The 21,793-nt window shown below is 46.5% G+C and overlaps 1 protein-coding gene across 2 annotated transcripts in view; it reads left to right on the plus strand.

Moving 5' to 3' along the window:
- The window catches only part of LOC147455589 (uncharacterized), a 177,915-nt gene that overhangs the window by 112,823 nt on the left and 43,299 nt on the right, over nt 1–21,793 (plus strand). For both annotated transcript variants that reach the window (XM_086514336.1, XM_086514335.1), the window contains exon 12: nt 17,360–17,524. In XM_086514336.1, the coding sequence (XP_086370462.1) occupies nt 17,360–17,524 (165 nt within the window). The remainder of the gene's footprint in view (nt 1–17,359; nt 17,525–21,793) is intronic.

The raw sequence follows: 21,793 nt of genomic DNA on the forward strand, positions 1-21,793 counted from the left end.
CCCCATGGACTAACGTCAACATGAGGGGAGACTCTCCCAATGAAAAAGTGAGATATAAACAACAAAGGCTAAATCAGGAAATTGAGGAGAAAACAACTTCAGAGGGGGCGAGTAGTGCCATCTAGGAGTCCCATGGACCATTGTGTAGAAATTCCCTGTACGCCAAAGCCGTAGGAATGCCTTCCGGCGCTCTCGCATACAGTCGGATCTGCCCTGCAGCCTCTCACTCTGACCTCGAAGTGTATGGATCAGCTCTAGCCATATATCTCGTACAGTCTCCAACAGTGGGATGGGGCGGGCATCGAAGATACGGAAGCAATGGGCTCACCATATGAACGAGAGAGTCTCGCTGCAGATAAGCTCCCAACAAAACTCTCTATCATTGCTCCACTCCTGAGGCGTAAGCTCTGTGGCAGGCTGGAGTGTAGGCCAGCCCTCTTATATCACAATCATCCTCCTGGCTGAGCACAACTTAAAACGAAGTGCTGGGCCCGTAAGGGTTGACCAAGCAACCATTCCAAGTGTATTGCCTATCTGATGACAATGCTGAACCTGCTGTGCCTTGGGGCAGTCTCATAGACAATGCCTCTGTAAGTCAAGTGGGTCAAGGGCTAGAAGAATCTTGAGTATTCCAAAAGAAAGACAATTGTCAAGACACTTGTTACATGTGTAAGGACATTGCCAAGGACAAAGGCAATTCACTTTTTTTCCTTTTTACAAAAGGTAAGACAATTGAGACATGTAAGGACATTTGTCAAAGATAATTTATCTTTTTAAACAAGTGGCAAGGGACTAGTGATAATGCTACCACATAACCTCCTTATTCAAGAGGCAAGTTCATCTATAAAAACAACCTCTTTTCCGTCATTTTGGAGATCACCTTATTGCTGAAATTATTTTCTAAATCTCAGTCCAAGAAGCCTCTATATTGCCATCACCATTGTCCTCTCTCTCTCTCTCTCTCTCTCTCTCTCTCTCTCTCTCTCTCTCTCTCTCTCTCTCTCTCTCTCTCATCAGACAGAGGGGAGACAGTCGCAGCTCACAGACTTCTTTCAGAGGATTGCCGCCCCTCCCTCACCAGACACTCAGAGGGGAGTGACACTCCCACAGGCGGAGGTGAGCCGAGCTAGACGACGACCACGAGTCACAGGCTACAGGGGCGCGAGCTCCCACCACCGACAGATCGAGGAGATCCGAGCCCGGGAGCGCCGTGCCACTGAGGAGCGAGTGGCTCAGATGAGGGCCGACCCGACAGCTTTCATCCAGGTAGCCTTGGCACCAGACCCGCCCATGTACCACATCTTACATCCCCCCATTAGTACAAGATGGAGCTAGATAGCTTGATGCATTCTCATGATTGTACTACCTTGAGCATACAGACATGCATATACCCCTAGAGATAGAGCTCCATCCCTCCTCAGATACTCCACTACCTACATTCAGTTCAGTTTTGTATCAGTTTTGTTTCATTTGTCTTTCCGATAGACGGATGACATACACACCATGTACATTTGATTTGTCTCATAGGCCGATTTCGGCCTGACATAGACGTTAAAAATCTTTCTTTCTTTCTTTCTTTCTTTCTCTCTCTTCAGATGAGATGCTTCAGATGAGATGCTTAGAGAGTTGGATGTGGGTGAGCTGGGGTTTGACAGATGCTCACATGACAGAGAGCAGACTGAGTATGGGAGATACCTCACGGAGATGACGACTACACATGGGCTAGCCATACTTAATGGCTTACAGCGGTTTCCTGGAGCAGCAGGCTTCACATGCTTTCCACACAGACATGGGGCCAGTACAGTGGACTATGTTATGACACAGCCGAGCTTTATTCCTTGTATTCAGGATTTCACAGTGGGAACCAGACCAGTGGGCGTAGCAGTGGATCATGCTCTCTTGACACTGTCCGTATCTTTTCAGTTTAGTACAGCCCAGAAATCAGGAGGCAGGTCACACACCCGTTATACATTTACACCAGAGACTGACTCGGTTTATACAGAGGCGATCTGGGATCGTCTATGCACAGTCGCTCCAGGCCTCTCAGTAGAGGAGTGCACTACTTTACTGACTGAGACACTACATGATGCAGCATCAGAGGCATACCCACACACTCAACCGGATCGGAGGCGACATTCTCGGAGCATGCCCCAGAACAGTTGGTATGATGAGGAGTGCAGAGAGATGAGAGCCCAGCTTCAGAGGGATCTTCATTTAGGAGTCATCACCTACAGACAGTCGCGGATTGCTTTCCGGCGCCTTGTGCGAAAGAAGAAACGAGCTTACCTGGCCCAGATGGAGCGAGACTTGTATCAGTTGTTCTTGAGTAGAGACTCAGGCGAGGCATGGCGACTCTTCCATGAGCACTCCCCTCCCCCAGTGATTACTTCTCCTGATGTGTGGGGCCAGTATGCGACATCGTTATATACGGTTCCTGGGCAGGATCCCCTTCCAGATCCTACAGAGCCATGTCCACCTACGAGCACCTTCTTTACCACTGAGATGGTAAAGAGAGCCATTGACAGGATGAGGACCAGGAGGGCTTACGATCATGACGGTCTAGTAGCGGAGCACTTTATACATGCTAGGGATATGCTGATGGAGGTTCTTGCAGTGTTGTTCAATCGTGCCATGTGTGAGGGATTACCTGAGACTTGGAGGTTGTCTACTATTGTGCCTATATTCAAGGCAGGTGATCCTACAGAGCCTGGAAATTACCGCACTATTATGGTTGGACACACACTGGCACGATTGTATGCATCCATTATTGAGCAGCAGTTGAGTAACTGGGCAGAGGGTGAGGGTGTACGGGCAAAGGGACAGGCAGGTTTCAGGAGGGGTTTCTCCACTCTTGACCATATTCTGACACTCAGAGCTATCATTGAGGAGGGCAGGTCACATGGGAGACGGATTTATTGTAGCTTTGTGGATTTCCGCAAAGCATTTGACATGGTACCGAGAGCTCGACTGATGCGCAGACTGCAGGAGATGGGGGTGCCCACAGTGTTGATTTGGGGGATTATGGCTTTATACAGATCAGTGATGGGACATGTACGCACCCCAGAGGGGATATCTGACTTAGTTCACTCCACTATCGGGGTGAAACAGGGTTGCCCATTGTCTCCTACTCTATTTGGTATGTATGTTGATGAGGTGTCTGATTACATTGACAGAGAGGGTGATAGAGGTGCCCAGCTGGCAGGGACGTGGATCCCATTGTTGTTATATGTCTTGATCTCTGACTCACCAGAGGGTATGCTGATGATATTGTCTTGATCTCTGACTCACCAGAGGGTATGCAGCGACAGTTGGATGCATTACACAGTTTTGCAGAGGATAGTGGATTGTCTGTAAACCTTGGTAAAACCAAGGTCATGGTGTTTAACACCACACCGCAGTGGATCAGGAGATTGGCACCGACCTTCACGTATGGTCAAGAGATTGTGGAGTATACAGATGCATACACTTACCTTGGGATAGTCTTCACTGGGCCGAGGTTTTCTTTGGGGAGAGCAGCAGAGACTAGACTGACCAGAGCTTATGCGGCCTTGGGAGGCTTGGAGAGGATGTGTTCGCAGGTTCAGTTCCAGGAACCTCGGACAAAGTTATGGCTCTTTGATACTTTAGTAGCCTCAGCTATGATGTATGGGGTACAGGTATGGGGACCTTCTGTACACCAGGATGGTTGGAGACGTATGGAGAGGCCCTTGGTATCTATGATCTCCCGATTGATTAGAGCCAAGGCCTCCGTACCTCACGCGATCATTCGAGCAGAGCTAGCTGCCCCCCCCATGGAGATTGAGGCGCTTACCAGATCAGTGTCCTTTGTGCACAGCCTATGGGATACTACTAGAGACAGATATGCTAGACTGGCCCTTGAGTCTTCCAGACAGTTAGCTTTACAGGGGGACACTTCATGCTGGTATGCACAGATGACTTCATGGTTTCAGACGCATGGCTTCACCATGGACAAGTTGCCCCCTTTCCAGTATTCTCTTCAGGCACCCTCGCTGTCTCTTACACGGGTGGAGATCACTAGACTCATTCGTCAGGACCTGATCCAGCTCAACACCAGGAGGACATGGATAGAGCCGCCTCAGGAGTTGAGCACGAAGATGGCTTTCTATAGAGAGCATCTTCTCCACCTCACAGGAGATGGGTTTGTGATTCGACCCAGCTACATGGACACACATATGTCTCATGGTTTGCGTTGTGCCATTGGTCAGATACGCACATCCTCACATCAGCTCGAGATTGAGACTGGTAGATTCAGAGGGATACCAGCAGACAGCAGGATATGCCGATTATGCCAGAGAGAGCCAGAGACAGAGTTGCACTACATATGTCATTGCACAGTGTTCTATGAGATACGGGGGCGTTTCCACTGCTTATTCAGAGAGGGTTTTGGTCCTCTATCTAGGGTCATGAGTTATGAGGATCAGAGATGTCTTGGACTATATCTACTTGAGTTACACAGGTGTAGAGACACTTTACTGGGGAGAGCTAGAGAGAGGCAGTCCCAGAGACACATTACAGATTTCTTTTCACTAGATATGGGACAGCCAGAGGAGCAGCCACCATTGCAGAGCTCGTCCCACACTCATTCGACCACTACTGGCACTCTCATCGACCGAGCATTAGAGCTACAGAGATACAGACGACCGCGACTGAGGAGAGGAGCTACACAGCATCGACGGAGACTACAACAGAAGATTCGAGCCATACTCTCTCGACATCCAGAGTGCAGATGAGGATGGATCCTCACCATTTCTTCCATCTTTGTTTCACACACTGTTACATCCAGTTTACCGGGTACCTATTGTATCAGCTGATACACCCACGTAGTTTTAGATTGTAGTAGTAGTAGTAGTATTTTGTTCCACTTCTAGTTCTTTTCTAGTTCTTTTGTACCCAGACATGGTATTAGATTCACTATTTTGTAACTGATTGGTCTCATAGGTCATTTTGGCCTTTTGAAGACGTTAATATAACATTTCATTTCATTTCTCTCTCTCTCTCTCTCTCTCTCTCTCTCTCTCTCTCTCTCTCTCTGTGACACAATGACACCAAGCATGAGCTACCATGAAAATAGTGCGGATTGGAATGCCCTTAGATTCTCTTAGGCTTCAGCCCCTCGGCCTGAAACGTCATATACTATTACCTTCTCTGCAAGAAGATTTTCTAGAACAAGCTATAATGAAGATGGAAGATCGGCATTTTGACTTTTGCATGTAAGACATTGAAATCCTCAGCTTATAAATAGGCCTTTTGTCTAAGAGCCTCGGCATTGGCATCCTCTTTGGTTTCTTAGCTTTTAAATAGGCCTTTCATCTAAGAGCCTCATGTGAAATTCTTTTCTTCATTTTGTTTGCACTGCCTTACACAATAAAAAGGGGTGTATGCATAGGACATGTCAGCCTGTGTACAAAAGAAAACTTTGCTTTGCTATTCCTACCTTTGTTTAATTTTCCCCCTGTAGAGCCTATAATCTCTCTCTCTCTCTCTCTCTCTCTCTCTCTCTCTCTCTCTCTCTCTCTCTCTCTGAGGTTCAGCAGGCCGCATGCTGGATTGAGCAGTGTCGACTGTGTGTTGGCCTGAGTAACACGCAAAAGGAGCAGAGAGCAAGTGATGACCACGTGTTGAGCAGGAGATACGCAGCAAGGGAGTTTTCTCTATGAGGATGGACCAACCAGATGAGTTGGATGATACAAGTAGCTTCGTCACTCCACAAAAAATGCAAGCAACTTTCAAGCGGAGGAACAGAGAAAGTATACTCTCGCCAGGTTCTTTACGGGCAGGAAAAACCATCAGAGTCGAGGATGATGTATTAAGGAAAGAATTCAAGTAATGATTAAATCAGAGCTCAGCTTTATGAGAGATGATATTAGGAAAGAGATGTATGCAAATGCGGATAACTATAAGAATTCTATGTATGCAGATATGAGGAAAGAATTGGATGAAGCGATGCTTGGTAAACATGATGAGATGTACGCATCCTTGAAAGGGGAGATGCAGAATTTAGTGCGGGCAGAAGTGAATGTTATGGAATGTATTATGCAGAAAAAATTAGATGAGGCAATTGCAAGCTTTGATGCCTGGAAAACAAATGTGGAAAAGTGCATAAAGGAAAAGGATGCAGTGATTGAAGAGCTTAAAGGGGAGCTTGCAGCTTGCAAGATTATGCCCAAAATGGAGAGGGAAACTCAGCCTTCGATGTTGAAGGAGCTTGAGGAAATTAAGGAGCAAGTGGAAACTTTGCGCAAAGGGGAAGAGCAAAATTCGAAAGCGGCCTCTTCATGGGCGGAGCGCCTTTTTAAAACACAAGAGAAGGTTGACGAAGCAGAAAAATGGATTGTGGGTGCAAAGAAAAGGAAGGCCCAGATGCGAGAAGCCGTACAGACTTCTACCATCATCAATATGACCATTGAAGAGGAACAGAAGAGGAAGAATAGAGCCTTGCGTGTGCGTATTACAAGTATCAAAGACACTGGAAATGTAGAGGATGAAGTGAAGGAACTCTTGCAACGCATGGGCATCCCGGAACCTACACATACAGGTGCTTGGAGAGTAGGAAAGAAGGGAATTGATGGAAAGGGAAATGTCAAAGAGAAAGCACTTCTTTTGCGATTCCCAACTATGGAATCAAGGAAGGAATTCCTAAAGAAGAGACCACCACTTAAGAACACAGAGATATTTATGGGGGATGACCTTACTTTGGCACAAATAACACATATGCAAGAGTTGATGCCAGAGATTAAGGCAACAAGGGAGAAAGGAAAAATTGCATTTTATAGAGGAGGGAAAGTAGTGGTTTTGGAAAAGCGCACAGCATTACGGTGCGAGACCTTTGGGACCACACTCCGGATGGCGGCATGGAATTGTAATGGTTCTTGTAGGTTGGATGTGAGTGCTTTTGAGGATAGCTTCAGAGATAGAGACATTGTCTTTTACTCAGAAACGCATTTGATGTCTGGACAGTTGATGCCACGTGTGACTGGTTATTTATGGGAAACAGCTTGTAGACCAGATGCTAGATCCTAGCACGGGAGCCGGGGTTCAGGAGGTGTAGCTGTCTTATTCAAGGAGGAATTGCAGCCGCTATTACAGATAGTTCGAAGAGATGACCAGGCGAGATACATGTGGGTGAGACTAAGAGCTGAGACGGGCAGATTCTTATATATTGCTATATGTTACTTTCCCCCTAGTACTTTAGTCTATGCCTCACCCAGAGGACAATCTCCTTTCTCTATACTTGATGATGAGATATGGGAGTTTTCTAGAGATGGAGATATCATTCTCCTGGGAGACTTTAATGCCAGGACGGCCAACTCCCAAACGGTATTCTATGATACTTCAGAGGAGATACTCAGAGAAGTGAATATTTCGGAGATGGGGCTTGACAGACACTCAACAGATAGGGAGCATACAGAGTATGGGAGATATCTCATGGAGATGACGGCTATGCATGGTTTGGCCATACTTAATGGAATAGAGATTTTTCCTTCTTCTAGGGGATTTACATGCTTTCCGCACAGACATGGGGCTAGTACAGTGGATTATGTCATGACTTCACCGAGCTTCATTTCTAGTATTCAGGATCTTAGTGTGGGATCTAGACCTGTTGGAATAGTAGTGGACCATGCTCTTGACTTTTTCAGTCTCCCTCCAGTACAGTGCTTCTCAGACACCACAAAGGATTGCACACACACGATATGCTTTTACACCAGAGACCGACTCGGTGTATGTAGAGGAGATTTACAGATGGATGTGGGCAGCCGAGCCAGTTTATACTGTGGAGGAGATTACTACTCTATTGACTGAGATCTTGCATGGGGCAGCAACAACAGAGGCATACCCACATACTTGACCAGATCAGAGAAGACGTTCTGGGAGAATACCTCAAAATAGTTGGTATGATGATGAGTGCAGAGAGATGAGAGCTCAGATTCAGCGCGAGCTTGTACTTGGGGTGATCACATATAAACAGTCTCGGATTGCTCTTCGGCGTCTAGTACGACGGAAGAAGCGGGCCTTTTTAGCCTAGTTGGAACGTGATTTGTATCAACTCTTTTTGAGTCGAGATTCAGGGGAGGCCTGGCGTTTCTTCCATGAGCACTCCCCCCCTCCAGTGATTACTTTTCCCGAAATTTGGGGTCAGTATGCAGCATCATTATATACAATACCAGGGCAACCGCCTCTACCAGCCCCCCCAGAGCCATGCCCAGACACCAGTACCTTCTTTACCACTAAGATGGTGAAGAAGGCCATTGACAGGATGAAGACTAGGAGAGCATATGATCATGATGGTTTGGTCGCAGAGCACTTGATACATGCTAGAGATTTATTGTCAGAGGTTCTTGCGCGGTTGTTTAACCGGGTCATGTGTGAGGGACTGCCCAGGTCTTGGAGTTTATCTACTATTGTACCTCTCTTTAAAGCAGGGGATCCCAAGGTACCAGGGAATTACCGTACTATTTTGGTAGGGCACACATTAGCACGGTTGTATGCGTCCATCCTGGAGCAGCAACTGAGTAAATGGGCAGAAAATGAGGGCATATGAGCAGCAGGACAGGCTGGATTCAGGAGGGGTTTCTCCACCTTGGACCATATTCTTACACTCAGAGCCATTATTGAGGAGGGTAGGGCACATGGGAGACGGATGTATTGTTGCTTTGTGGATTTCCGCAAAGCATTCGACACAGTACCGAGAGCCAGATTGATGCGCAGGTTACAGGAGTTGAGAGTGCCCACAGAGATCATTTGGGGGATCATGGCTTTATACAGCTTAGTGATTTGCCACGTACGCACTCCTGAGGGGATTTCTGACATTGTGCATTCCACTATTGGTGTGAAGCAGGGGTGTCCTCTATCCCCTACACTATTTGGTATGTATGTAGATGAGGTTTTTGTTTACATTGACAGAGAAGGCGACAGAGGTGCTCAGCTAGCAGGGACATGGATCCCTTTGTTACTATATGTTGATGATATTGTGTTGATATCAGAGTCACGAGAGGGCATGCAGAGACAGTTGGATGCATTACACAACTTTGCGGAGGATAGTAGACTGTCTGTGAACCTTGGTAAAACCAAGGTTATGGTGTTTAACACTACTCCGCAGTGGGTCAGGAGATCAGCACCTACACTCGTATATGGTCAGGACACTGTGGAATACACAGATGCATATACATATCTTGGGGTGGTATTCTCGGGACCGAGGTTTGCTCTGAGGAGAGCAGCAGAGACTAGACTGTCTAGAGCATATGCAGCACTGGGAGGGCTAGAGAGGATGTGTTCGCAGGTTCAGTTTCAGGAACCACGAACAAAGCTATGGCTTTTTGATACTTTGGTTACTTCAGCTATGCTTTATGGAGTACCAAGTGTGGGGACCATCTGTGGATCATGACAGGTGGAGGAACATGGAGAGGCCCTTGGTATCTATGATCTCTCGGATGATTAGAGCCAAGTCCTCCGTACCACATGCGATTATTCGAGCGGAGCTAGCAGCCCCTCCTATAGAGATTGAGGCTATTACCAGATCAGTGTCCTTTTTGCACAGCCTATGGGATACACGTGGAGGCAGATACGCTAGATTGGCTTTGGAGTCTTCTAGACAGTTAGCGACGCAGGGAGACACATCATGTTGGTATGTGCAGATGACCTCTTGGTTTCAGAGGCATGGTTTCAGCCTAGATAGACTGCCTCCTTTTCAGTATTCCCTAGATGCACCTTCACTACCAGTCACACGGACGGAGATCACTAGACTTATTCGTCAGGATCTTATACAGTTGGACACCAGGAGGACATGGGTAGAGCCAGTGCAGGAGTTGGGCACGAAGATGGCTTTCTACAAGGAGCATCTTCTCCAACTCTCGGGAGATGGGTTTGTGATTCGTCCGAGCTACATGGACACTCATCTGTCTCATAGTTTGCGATGTGCTATAGGTCAGATCTGGACATCCTCGCACCATTTGGAGATTGAGACGGGCAGATTCAGAGGGATACCACCGGAGAGCAGGATATGTAAATTATGCGGTACCGAGCCAGAGACAGAGTTACATTACATATGCCATTGCACTATGTATTATGAGATACGAGGGCGCTTCCATTGCTTATTCAAGGAGGGCTTTGGACCCCTAGATAGAGTCATGAAGTATGAGGATCAGAGATGCCTTGGCTTATATCTACTTGAGCTACAGCGGCATAGGGATAGTCTGTTGAGGAAACATGGGACACGACAGTCACAGAGACCGATCACAGATTTCTTTGGATCGGGAAAGCCAGGAGAGCAGCCACCAACGCAGAGTTGTGCCCGCGTGCATACCAGAGGCACCCTCATTGACAGGGCGATTGAGCTTGGGAGATCGAGGCGACCACGACCGAGACACGGGAGCACACTCCATCGACGGAGACTTCAGCAGAGGATCAGGGACATCCTAGCACGACATCCGGGTGTCATTGAGAACTTACTCTACACTTCATTTTCATCGTCACTACTCACTTCTCATTTTTATTTTTTGCATTCAGTACCTTTGTACTTTTGTATTCAGACATTGTACTAGTTTCACCACTTTGTATCAGCTAGTCTCATAGGTCATTTTGGCCTTTTGAAGACGTTAATATATCATATCATATCATATCTCTCTCTCTCAAGCTCTGCATGCTACCTCTCTCTCTACGTGCTACCTCTTTGTCTCATTCAAGCTTATGTGAGGAAGATATTGTAGCAGGCGACAGTGTCACTTTCACAGGACACACAGTTAGTACAGTTGGTCTGGTCTGGTTCACATTGGATGGACTCTCTCTGGGCAGTACACGTGGCAGGGATACGATAGTGGCTCTAGTGGACATCGTGGCCAGGTCACCACCATGATGGCTGGCATTTATGAGCCGTTGGTGGCTCTTTATGGTTGTACATATGAGGAGTAGCTATTGGGTCATGATTATCATCTTCTTCATATATGGTCCAACGTTGTCGTCTAGAGTAAGGAGTCTATACACAGCACGTCTTCACCATCCTTGCACATCTGAGCCTCGACACCGCCATTGTACCTGTGAGTCCTAGGCTGGAGCTGAGTGTGTTGCCACGCCAGAGTCTATATCGGTTCTTTGAGATAGTCGAGTCATATGTTCTGGTCTGCTATTGTGTCTCTGTGAGATCAATTCTTATCTATTGTTCCTTGTTTTCAGTCTGTTTGAGTGAGATTGTTGCGCACATTGCACTGAGGAGCACCCACTGTAGAGAGCACGACACATTATCCGCGCTACAGGTGCTCTTATTTTTGGCACGCCCGGTGGGACCTCAATTGAAGTCTCACTCTTTGTTGAGGTACAAATTGAGAAGCTAGCTGGTTTTTACCTAGCTTCGCCTACTTTGCCTTGCACTGTGCAGCCTACTGGTCTAGTCCTCTCTCGCCTTGGTCCAATTGGTCTGGTCCTCTCTCACCCTGGTCCAACTGGTCTCGTACTGGTCTCGTCCAGCTCTCGTCCTGGTCTAGGCCTTCCTTGTCCGTGGTCTAGTCCTTCCTCGTCCCTGGTCCAGCCTGGTGGTCTAGTCACTTGCCTTGGTCTAGTAGAGGCTAGACCTGTGTTCAGCCAGTTAAAGGTCTTCTTGCCCAGAGCTTGGTTGGGTTTGTGGTCGCTGCATGACACATATAAGGCGGTCATTAGAGCGTCAAAACGCACTACTGAGTCCTTTGAAGTACTACAACACAAGACGACCCTTGGTACCTAGTAGAAGTCCACCAACCTCATCACACATACCTCCACATACGGTATCACCCATTCCTCCATCCGGCTCCACATCTTCCAGGTCACCTTCCCCAGTAAAGCTCTCTCCTATTTTGTTACAGGAGGCTATTGAGCAACGGGCTCCTGAGCAAGAGGCCATGGAGGCGTTGACCAGTGTTTTGGCCAAGGTAAACATCAAGTTTCCTACTTTCAAGGGACTCTCCTTAGAAGATGTAGACGACCATGCACGGAGGTTTGTATCTCTCTGTAGAGGTCGTGGTCTTAATAGAGAAGATACTTATTTGGTGTTGTTTCCATCAACATTGGATGGCTTAGCAGATAAATGGTACAGTCAGTTTGCAAAGAACCATTTTGCAACTTGCGCAGCTTTAAGACAACAGTTTTGTGTAGCATTCATGCCAGGTGACTATCAGTAAAAGGTTTTGGATGAGTTGGCCAACATGGTGCTCCAGCCAGAGGAGACTTTTGCAAAACTCATGACTAAAACCAAGTCTCTGGTTGCCAAGCTTCCTCAGCAACCAGGGGAATTTATGGTAAAGAAGTGGGTGGAGAAGGCTCTTCCCAAAACTTCCCAGCAAAAACTCCGAGAGAGTCTCCGACCTGACGCAAATCTGAAGGAGTTTGTCACGGTTGCTACTAGGATAGAGGGAGCTAGGAAGCTGTTCACCAACTCCCCTCATGTAGTAACCACCTCGGTGTTTTCGAAAAGTCCTTATGATCCGTTAACTTCTTTACGCAGGGAATTGGAAGCCCTAAAGTTACAACGAGCTCTTCAAGAGGAGAAATCAATCTCCCTCAGACAGGAGAAGCTCCCACATCACGATGCTTTGGATCAAATAAAGAGAGAGCTAGAAGAGCTTAGGTCTCAGCAGGAGACTAAGGCTATGGTATGGTGCAGCTCATGCTACTCTCCAGGACACCCTCCCAAGGACTGTCCCCTTCGGGTTTACTGCCACTTCTGTGAAAAGTCTGGACATGAGGACAAGGACTGCTAGTACCTAAAGGGATTGCGACAAATACAGCAAAGTCTTTGTCTTATTCTTCAACAAGGGCCAGCACCTGCATAGAACATGGTTTCTCCCTATGGCCATCCACACCATATGCCACCTTTGCTGACAGCCCCTCCTATGCAAGGTATGCAAAGTACTTTTCCGTCTCAGAGCTTTTATCATACCCATGCTCCCTCATCATGTCAAACCTTGCCTCCACCTCCAACTCCATGCACCAGGAGCAAGGACCACCTCGCCCTGCGACTCACCCATTGAATCGGCCCATTTTGTGCTACAGATGCGGGGAATATGGACATTACCAAAGCAAATGTCCCCTGCCAGAAGGGTCCCCTCCCTGCCGTCATTGCCCTGAAACGAAGGATCACTACAGTAAGGATTGCCCTAAACTTGTGCATCCACGGCTTCGAACCCAAGTCAAAGCCAAAACGAGTTTACCTTTCCCAAGCTCAATCTGATAGCAGTTAGCACCGTTCCTCAGCTGTCCCCTTCTACCCACGTGGTTTCCCCTCAAAATAAGCTGCAGTTGGTAGAGGAGCCATCGGGTGTCCTCACTCGTGCCCAGAGAGCTGCCCTCGGTCTTAGTATTCCAACACGTTCAACTCCCCCACACATTCTCCCAATAGTGGATACCCTGCCTTCAGATGGTGACAAGCCATCACCCAATGGCAAGCAAGAATCCAAATCTTTGCTCTCCGATCTTGATGAAGCTTTCTTGTAAGCAGTTTCCGATCTACAGAAGATCAAGGTATCAGAGAAACAACAGGTAGAAAAAGAGAAGCTTACAGCAGAGACAATCTTGAAGAACACCTTCCAACAAGTGTCCCTCTATGACATGCTGCGACTAGATGCGAGTTTTAGAAGTGACATTCTTGCTGTTATTCAGTCACTTTACCCTGGAGCAGGTCCTAGTGGCGGGCACCTCCCAGTGCGACCATCAGAGTCCTATATGATATCCAATCCCGCTGCTCCACTCACTGATTATAGAAGCCCTCGCCTGACAGTGTTCGTCTTGGGTCGGCAATTTTCAGGAGTAATTGTGGATGGTGGATCTGGCATCAATATGATGCCTGAGTTCACTATGATGGCTTTAGGCCTGTAGCCTACTCAACCTTCCCCTTTCACAGTAACATTGGCCGACCAGAGGACAGTATACCTTGTGGGCATAGAGGAAAAGGTGCCTCTGCAGGTACAAAATTTTACTTTTAGTTTGGATTTTGTTGTGGTTCGTCTCCCACAGGTGGAGGGCGGATTTCCCTTGCTCATCGGTAGACCATGGTTGCAACACACTAAAGCACTTCATGATTGGGGAAACGATGCCATGTGGATACATACTCCTGGCTCCCCGATGCAACCAGAAGGAGGCATGGATCCCGTCGTGCAACATAGTTCTTTGTCCCTAGCAACCAGCCTCAAATTGGAATAGGCTACTCCACGTGACGGGTCAGATGAGGATCTGTTGGAGTGGTTGGATGCTACCAAATCTATCCCTTGGTATGGAGTCTCTATTCACTCTTTGCTTGAAGTTACACCATCTTCCAATGTTTCCACAGTAAACAAACCTAATGAGCTACCTGAGCCAGCTCAAAGGTTGAAGGTCACAAAGAATACTCCTCATGCGCCCTTGGTGGAAGCCTTTGAATTTGGTGAGCCTATGAAGAATCATAGAAGCGGAAAGAAATCCCCTCTACAGGAGTTCACCCCCCTTCACCATCAGCCCCATCAGCCCTAGTGTCTGCTTCTCAAACCAGAACAAAGCTCTCCTCTGCGTCTAGCGAACTCCCTTCGCAGAGCTTCCTCAAGACGGGATACAACCAAAAAGATGTTGATTTCAAGCGTGATAAATTCCTTGTTCATGCACATGATATCTCTCTGCTCCATGTCATTCCAGCCTCACCATTCACTACTCCTACCCACCCCCTCCCTTTGCCCTCGCCCCTACCCACCCCCTCCCTTCCTTGGCTCCCATCTAGCCCTCCCCACCCCTCCCAGCCATGGGACCTGGTTGCCATCCTGTTGCAGTAAATTCTTTGCATTCTGCCATCACGATGGAGCTTAACCTTAATTGCGGTATTACTCAAGCTTCTGGTCATCGCTCTTTTCGAGCAACTTCATCTGCAAGCGTGGACCAGGTCATTTTCCTCTCACTATGGTTATGGAGGATAAAGATGCGCTGGACCCAAACTGAGCATATCTCTTTGCTGTGGAGCCTCAGTCTGTTTTGCCAATTGGGATTCTTGGACTATGCAATCATATTGGGTTCCTGTCTATTCAAAGGCTTAAGGCGTTTGCAAGCAGTGCAGTGTTTTTAACTCCACTTTTGAGGCATGTAAGGTCATGGTTGGCCTAGCACCTGCTTCAAGAAAGACGGACAGATGCGGCACCTAGTGGTTTTCTTTCAAGTTTTTTCAGTATTTCCTCTCACCGGGATGGTGAGCGGTCTTGTGGTAGGCAACGTGTAGCAGGCTACAGTGTCACTTTCACAGGACAGTTATTACAGTTGGTCTGGTCTGGTTCACACTGGACGGACTCTCTCGGCTAGGCAGCGACATGCGGCAGGGATACGACGGTGGTTCTAGTGGACATCGTGGCTAAGTCACCACCATCACTCCGTCTGGAGATAGACTTAGATGGCTGACATTTATGAGCCGTTGGTGGCTCTTTATGGTTGTACATATGAGTCGTAGCGGTTGGGTCATCGGTATCTTCTTCTTCATATATGGTCCAGCATCATCGTCTTGGGTAGCGAGTCTATACACAGCACGTCTTCACCATCCCTGCACCTCTGAGCCTCAACACCCCCATTGTACCTGTGAGTCCTGGGCTGGAGCTGAGTGTGCTACCACGCCAGAGTCTGTATCGGTTCTTTGAGATAGTCGAGTCATATGTTCTGGTCTGCTGTTGTGTCTCTGTGAGATCAGTTGTTATCTATTGTTCCTTGTTTTCAGTCTGTTTGAGTGAGATTGTCGCGCAGATTGCACTGAGGAGCACCCACTGTAGAGAGCACGACACATTATCCGCGCTACAGACATTGGAGTTGTTGACCTAATATAGGTATTTTTAGGAGTACCGTTTAAAGAGTCTACTGCCTGGTTTTGCTAGTCTTTATCTTTCATATAGTGGTTGTATCCTGATCAGAATTTTTCAACGAACTGTCTGTCTATCATAAGCGCACTGTGATATGAGAGCCCTTGGTGAACTTGACACCCTTTGAAATCTCGATTATCATCTTCTTCATACATGGTCCAGCGTCGTCGTCTAGAGTAAGGAGTCTATACACACAGCACGTCTTCACCATCCCTGCACGTCTGAGCCTCGACACCCCCATTGTACCTGTGAGTCCTGGGCTGGAGCTGAGTGTGCTGCCACGCCGGAGTCTGTATCGGTTCTTTGAGATAGTCGAGTCATATGTTCTGGTCTGCTGTTGTGTCTCTGTGAGATCAGTTGTTATCTATTGTTCCTTGTTTTCAGTCTGTTTGAGTGAGATTGTCGCGCACATTGCATTGAGGAGCACCCACTGTAGAGAGCACGACACCTTATCCGCGCTACAAACATTGGAGTTGTTTACCTAATAAAGGTATTTTTAGGAGTACCGTTTAAAGAGTCTGCTGCCTGGTTTTGCTAGTCATTATCTTTCATATTAGTGATGGTATCCTGATCAGAATTTTTCAACAAACTGTCTGTCTATAATAAGCGCACTCTGATATGAGAGTCCTTGGTGAACTTGACACCCTTTGATATCTCGATGTGGCATGACTACATTTTTTACATATAAGAAGGCAGATGACATGTTGTATAACATGTGGGATTCCTGAGATAGTGTGTGGGTTCAGGCTCTATTACTTATGTAACATAATCTTCACCAACCAAAACCTGTTTTGCTGGATCAGCTTCTTATTGACAGCTATAGAGCAATGCGTACTATTAAGTATGTCTAGGAGAAGGGCTAAGGTATGTCCAGAAGCTGATGAATGAAATCTGGAAGGTTATGGATTGGTAATGCTGACCTACTATGCCATTATGCTAACCGAATATGATTTATGATACATGGCTATACCTCTCCAACCATGGCCTTATTGATAAAACCCTGTTAACATATATAATCGTGCTTGCTATTTGTCTGACTGGACTCATACGTTTGAGAGAATGGCTTACTCCTCTGGGAGTGATATGGATGCATACCTGATACCTATAGGCCACGCTAATGTTCTTTGAGCCTTTATAGGACCATAGTCCTGTAAGGGGGTCAATTGAAACATAATTATAATGAGTAGATGGACTATTTGTCTTCAATATCTTTCAAGCAACAACATTTAGTGGTCTGAAATTGAGGTCTTGGGTTTGATTACAAGACATTGATGTGGCATGATGCTGTTTTGGTATGTTGAATTTCCAGAAGTATGTATGTCTCTGCAGATAGCTTTTGAAAATTAGATGAGAGTATGTACCTTCTTGGTTGCTATGTCACAGTTTGCCTCTGCACTTTTGGTTGACGTATAATTGTTTCCTGATGTGTAATAAATACCTTTGGAACTTAAAGAAGGTATTTGGAGTCCCTAACTGATTCAAAAGTAGATGTATCTGATCTCTTGTTTTTTTGGCAGATGATGGCATCCACTGATATAAATGTTTTAGCCACGCGTAAGGCAAAATCTTCAATATTGAAAGGTTTCAGTGAAACTGGAAGAAATGAAGAAGCATTAAGAGTTTACAATGAGATCAGAAACGAAGGAGGTTATCCTGAGCCTATGGAATTTCGCACCTTACTTGTAAGTTTTCAGGTTTAGTTATGCCCATTTTGCTCATTCGATATGAAGATCGTAAGTTGTTGCAACATTGGATCTCTACAAACACCTTAGTGCCTCCCAAAAGATGCATAGAGTCACGAAAATAGTGAAATGTAGCAACACATGCTTACTCTTTTGTGATTCTGGTAAAGATAGCGAAAAAACGCAGACTCTTTGTTCGTGGTAACCAATGATGACTACTTTGAACATTTTGCTGAAGAATGAAAATCATGTGCTTAACGTGTGGACCTTATGGGTAATTGCTGAGGCACATAAAGAGCTTTCCATTTGTCATGATGAGCTGTGGATATTCTTACAGAGAGGTGGAAGCAAGAAGAAACGAAACGGGAAAACCATTTATCCTTGCATATGATGATAGGTTTGTGCACATAGGTTTATGATCAGAGCATGAACATGATCTTCCAGAAGTGGAGAAAACTGAAGGCACCATCAGTACTGAAAGGGTGTCAATCTTTCCATAGTAAAGCCATGCAACTGAAACCAGGCTGACATCTGTGCATGTCAACATTTCGAGTCTTCCCCTCGGCTAAACATGGTTTGATTTAGCCCTTTGATTAAGCCTAATTTCTAAAGTTTCTATGGTTTTCAAAAATTCAATAAAATTCAAGGGAATAAACCAACAAATAAAGTTAGTGGTTGTCACGACCTCGTAACACCTACCGCACCAACCCTTACTGCCCTCGTAGCTCCCTCTCTTGGCCTTCCTATACGTTCCGGGGCAAGACACTCCTTAGCAACTCAGGGATCTCTTGGCAGTGCTTTTGCTACGAGTCGATTGGCTCGGGAGGGGGGCTGCCTTTTGTGAGGACACCGCTTTTGGTGCAAGCTTCTCCTTTTACAACAATCCCGTACGGGCGGACCAGTTTCAACATTCACCGACAATGGGACTTCTTCAACCACAACTTTACACGGTTTCTTGGCGACCCATCCCTTGACCTCGAGGCGGCGTGTTTAGGAGTGCATGTTCTCTAACTTATGGAAGGATTTTTTCTTGGGAAAAAAAAGGTGTAGCAGTGTCTAAGGGCATGCAAGCTGCAAAAGAGAGGGTGTTATAGTGGATAGGTGTGTGTGTGTGCGTGTGTGTGTGTCTGAGGGCAACGAAGCTAAGAGCGGTTGAGTGTGTAGGAGTCTATGTGGCTGAGCAAAAAGGGCCATTAGCAGGTAGCCTTGTGCGCGGCAAGCTGAACGTCGGGCGATATGGGGCAAGGGTGAGAGTCTTGCAACAGGGGCTGCAAGACGAGGGCAATAGCAGCGGCAGCAGCGAATGGCTGCTCTCTTCGTGTGTGTGTGTGTGTGTGTGTGTGTGTGTGTGTGTACGCTCATTCAACAGCCCAAGCTGATGTTTAAAGTGTTTTAGTTGATTGAGAAAGTTAGAACATCGAGTAGAGGGCTCAGCGGGGTCGGGCGTCACTCTCAGATGACGAAAAGGCCTAGTCTTTCATCCTTGTCTGCGTTGCAAATGTGTGTATATGCTGGGTGAGTGTGTGTGTGTGTGTGTGTGTGGAGGTGTGTGTGTGTGTGTGTGTGTGTGTGTGTGTTTAGTGACATGGTGGTGTGTGTGTGAAAGTTCCTGCGCGTGAGAAGTTCCTGCTCTGTTGCGAACATTCCTGCGCACTGCTGCAGCCCACTGCACCTGCGCCAGTGGGAGTATGTGAGTGTGTGTGCGTGCGTGTGTGTGGGCAAGAGATTCCTGCACCTTCCTCAGCTTTTGGGCGCCCCTCAGACTGCGTGGCTTGCTCGTCCGTGACCTCCAGCAGTCTGTCCCTGCGTAGCTTAACCCTATTGTGGGCTCGCCCCCCGTCAGCCTTGTGCGACCTGCTGCATCCTGAGCGCCAGGCGTACTACAGTCAGTGTAGTCAGTGCAGGTCGTAACAGTTCGATTATACAGGCTCTAAAATTTGCACAGTTTGCGATTGTATAGATAGCCCATAACAGTTCGATTTTACAGGCTCTAAATTTGCTCAGTTTGCACTTGTACAGGCTTTTATCATGCAAGATGTATATCTTCTGTGGCTGATGTATATATCTCTGTGGCCTATTTGAATAGATAAAAAACAAAATACAAAAAATCTTTCGTTTTGGTTTGGGACGCGGTCCGATTGCTGCATGTCAGAGTTCCAGTGTGTTTTTAAGTGTCGTAAAGCCATGGATAACGTTTTCGAGACTGCATCTGAAATCAAAAGCTGTCTGTATGAAGACTTCGAAGAAGCCCGAAAAGCCTGGAATGGTCAGGCACTTGCCCTTGAGGTGCAAATTGCAATACAGGACCTTATGGATCCAGTAGCACAATACGCCAAGAATGCGGTCATCTTGTTTTTCCCGGGCAAAATACCAATTGCGTAGGATTACGACAATGGGTTGATTTCCTTCTTAAACGCCAGGCTATCCGAGGCGTTTATTTTGGTGCTCAGGGTTTCTATGAGGTTTTACTGGCAGACACTGAAGCTAGAAACCTTTTGCTGGAGATGTCTCCGCTCTTTTTTGGCACGCAGATGACTCATGTTCTACCGTGGTCACTTACGAAGGACTATCAAAGTCTTATCCGTCACAAATGTCCAGTGTGGGTGGAAATAGTTGATTTTCCTTGCACATGGAGGCATTTTCTTCCGTTGCTGGCTACTCAACTTGGCAAGGTAATTTGCCCTCCGAAATTGGATGCGAATACCAATAGGTTTTGCATTCTTTGGGATACGAACAAGCATACCCCGGATGGAATTATGGTGGATTCAAGGGATCCATGGGTTGGCAAGTGTCCTTTTAAACTCAAATGAGAAAAATTTGCAAACTCTTGTTTCCGATGTGGTAGATTTGGTCACATGCAATATGAATGTCCTGAACCAGTTCTACAGCCTCCTCTTTCGGCTGTTCCTGCTTCTGCCCTTGCCCCTGTTTAGGAAAATCTGTTGGTGAAGCTAAATTGAATGGAGTTTCTACTATGAAGGTGATTCCCAATGTAAACTAAGGGAAAACACAAAATCCGCAGTCTGCTAATGTTGGGAATGTAAATGCAGGGAAAGGCAAGAATGTTGGGTCAGGTGATGTTAGCTCATGGGCGGTGCCAAAAAAGAGAGTGAAAATTCGTATTCCAACCCCCTCTCGTAATTATGTTTCTCTGGTTGATGCCAACAAGAATGTATCGTTTAAGTAGCTTCCTTGCAATGACAATCGCACGTTGATTGGAAAAAGCGATGCATTTATTCAAGGATGTGCTTTTGGGCGAGGCTTCCACCTCTTAGGCAGATTCTATGGACAAGTCTCTTGTTTTCACTCAGCGAATGGGTTTTGGTATGGATGTGGTGGATGGAGATGTCCATATGGGCATCTCGACTTGATCCTTGTGTCTCTCACCGATGTACATATGATTTCTAATGCACAGTTCCATTAAATGCACTACATACAATGTGCATGGGTTATGTAACCTTGACAAATGGCGATTGACCTGGCACTATGTACATACATGTAGGGCAGATATAGTAGTTTTGCAAGAACACAATCAGCATGACTTTGCTAGCCAGTGTTCTTATTTTGCTGGTTATTGGATTGCATATGCTGGTTTGCAAGACTATTCAGGTTTATTGATGCTGGTTCGGCATGAGCTTCAGCCAGCCCTCTTGTACAATGATCCGCAGGACCGCTGGATGGTAGTTCAATGCCTGATGAACGGTCAGGTTTATGAATTTGGAGGTGTTTATGCGCATACAGCATCTGGGCAAAGGGTTGCTCTATGGCAAGACATCTCTTCTCATTTATGGACTTCAAATGCATTCCTTTGTGGTGATTTTAATAATACCCCTGCTATGGATGATAGCACCACAAGTACTTCACACATTTTGTCTGCGGAAAGGCTAGAATGGGATAATCTGTTTGCTGTGACTCCGATGATTGATGTATGGCGGCATTTGCACCCAAATGCCCCTGGATTTACTTTTCAGCATGTTGCTCACTCTTCTTATCGAGCGCGGTTGGATCGATGGTATTTGCTTAACCTACAACAATATGAGGATTTTGTATGTGAGGTCAGTATCGATTACACTTTATAGTTATCTGATCATTACCTTGTTTTGTTGAATGTGAGTTTTGGGCAGTCTCGTTGTGATCGACCTCTTTCTAGGAAACGTCTACTACATATTAACAATGCTTATCTCACTCATGCGGCCTTTCGTGACATGATTTCTGATATTATTTCCCCGCTTCTTGCTCACATGCATTTTGATCTTGATGCTACATGGT

The sequence above is a fragment of the Adiantum capillus-veneris genome, chromosome 6 (assembly GCF_014529385.1).
Source record: "Adiantum capillus-veneris isolate H3 chromosome 6, ASM1452938v2, whole genome shotgun sequence".
Classification (NCBI taxonomy): domain Eukaryota; kingdom Viridiplantae; phylum Streptophyta; class Polypodiopsida; order Polypodiales; family Pteridaceae; genus Adiantum; species Adiantum capillus-veneris.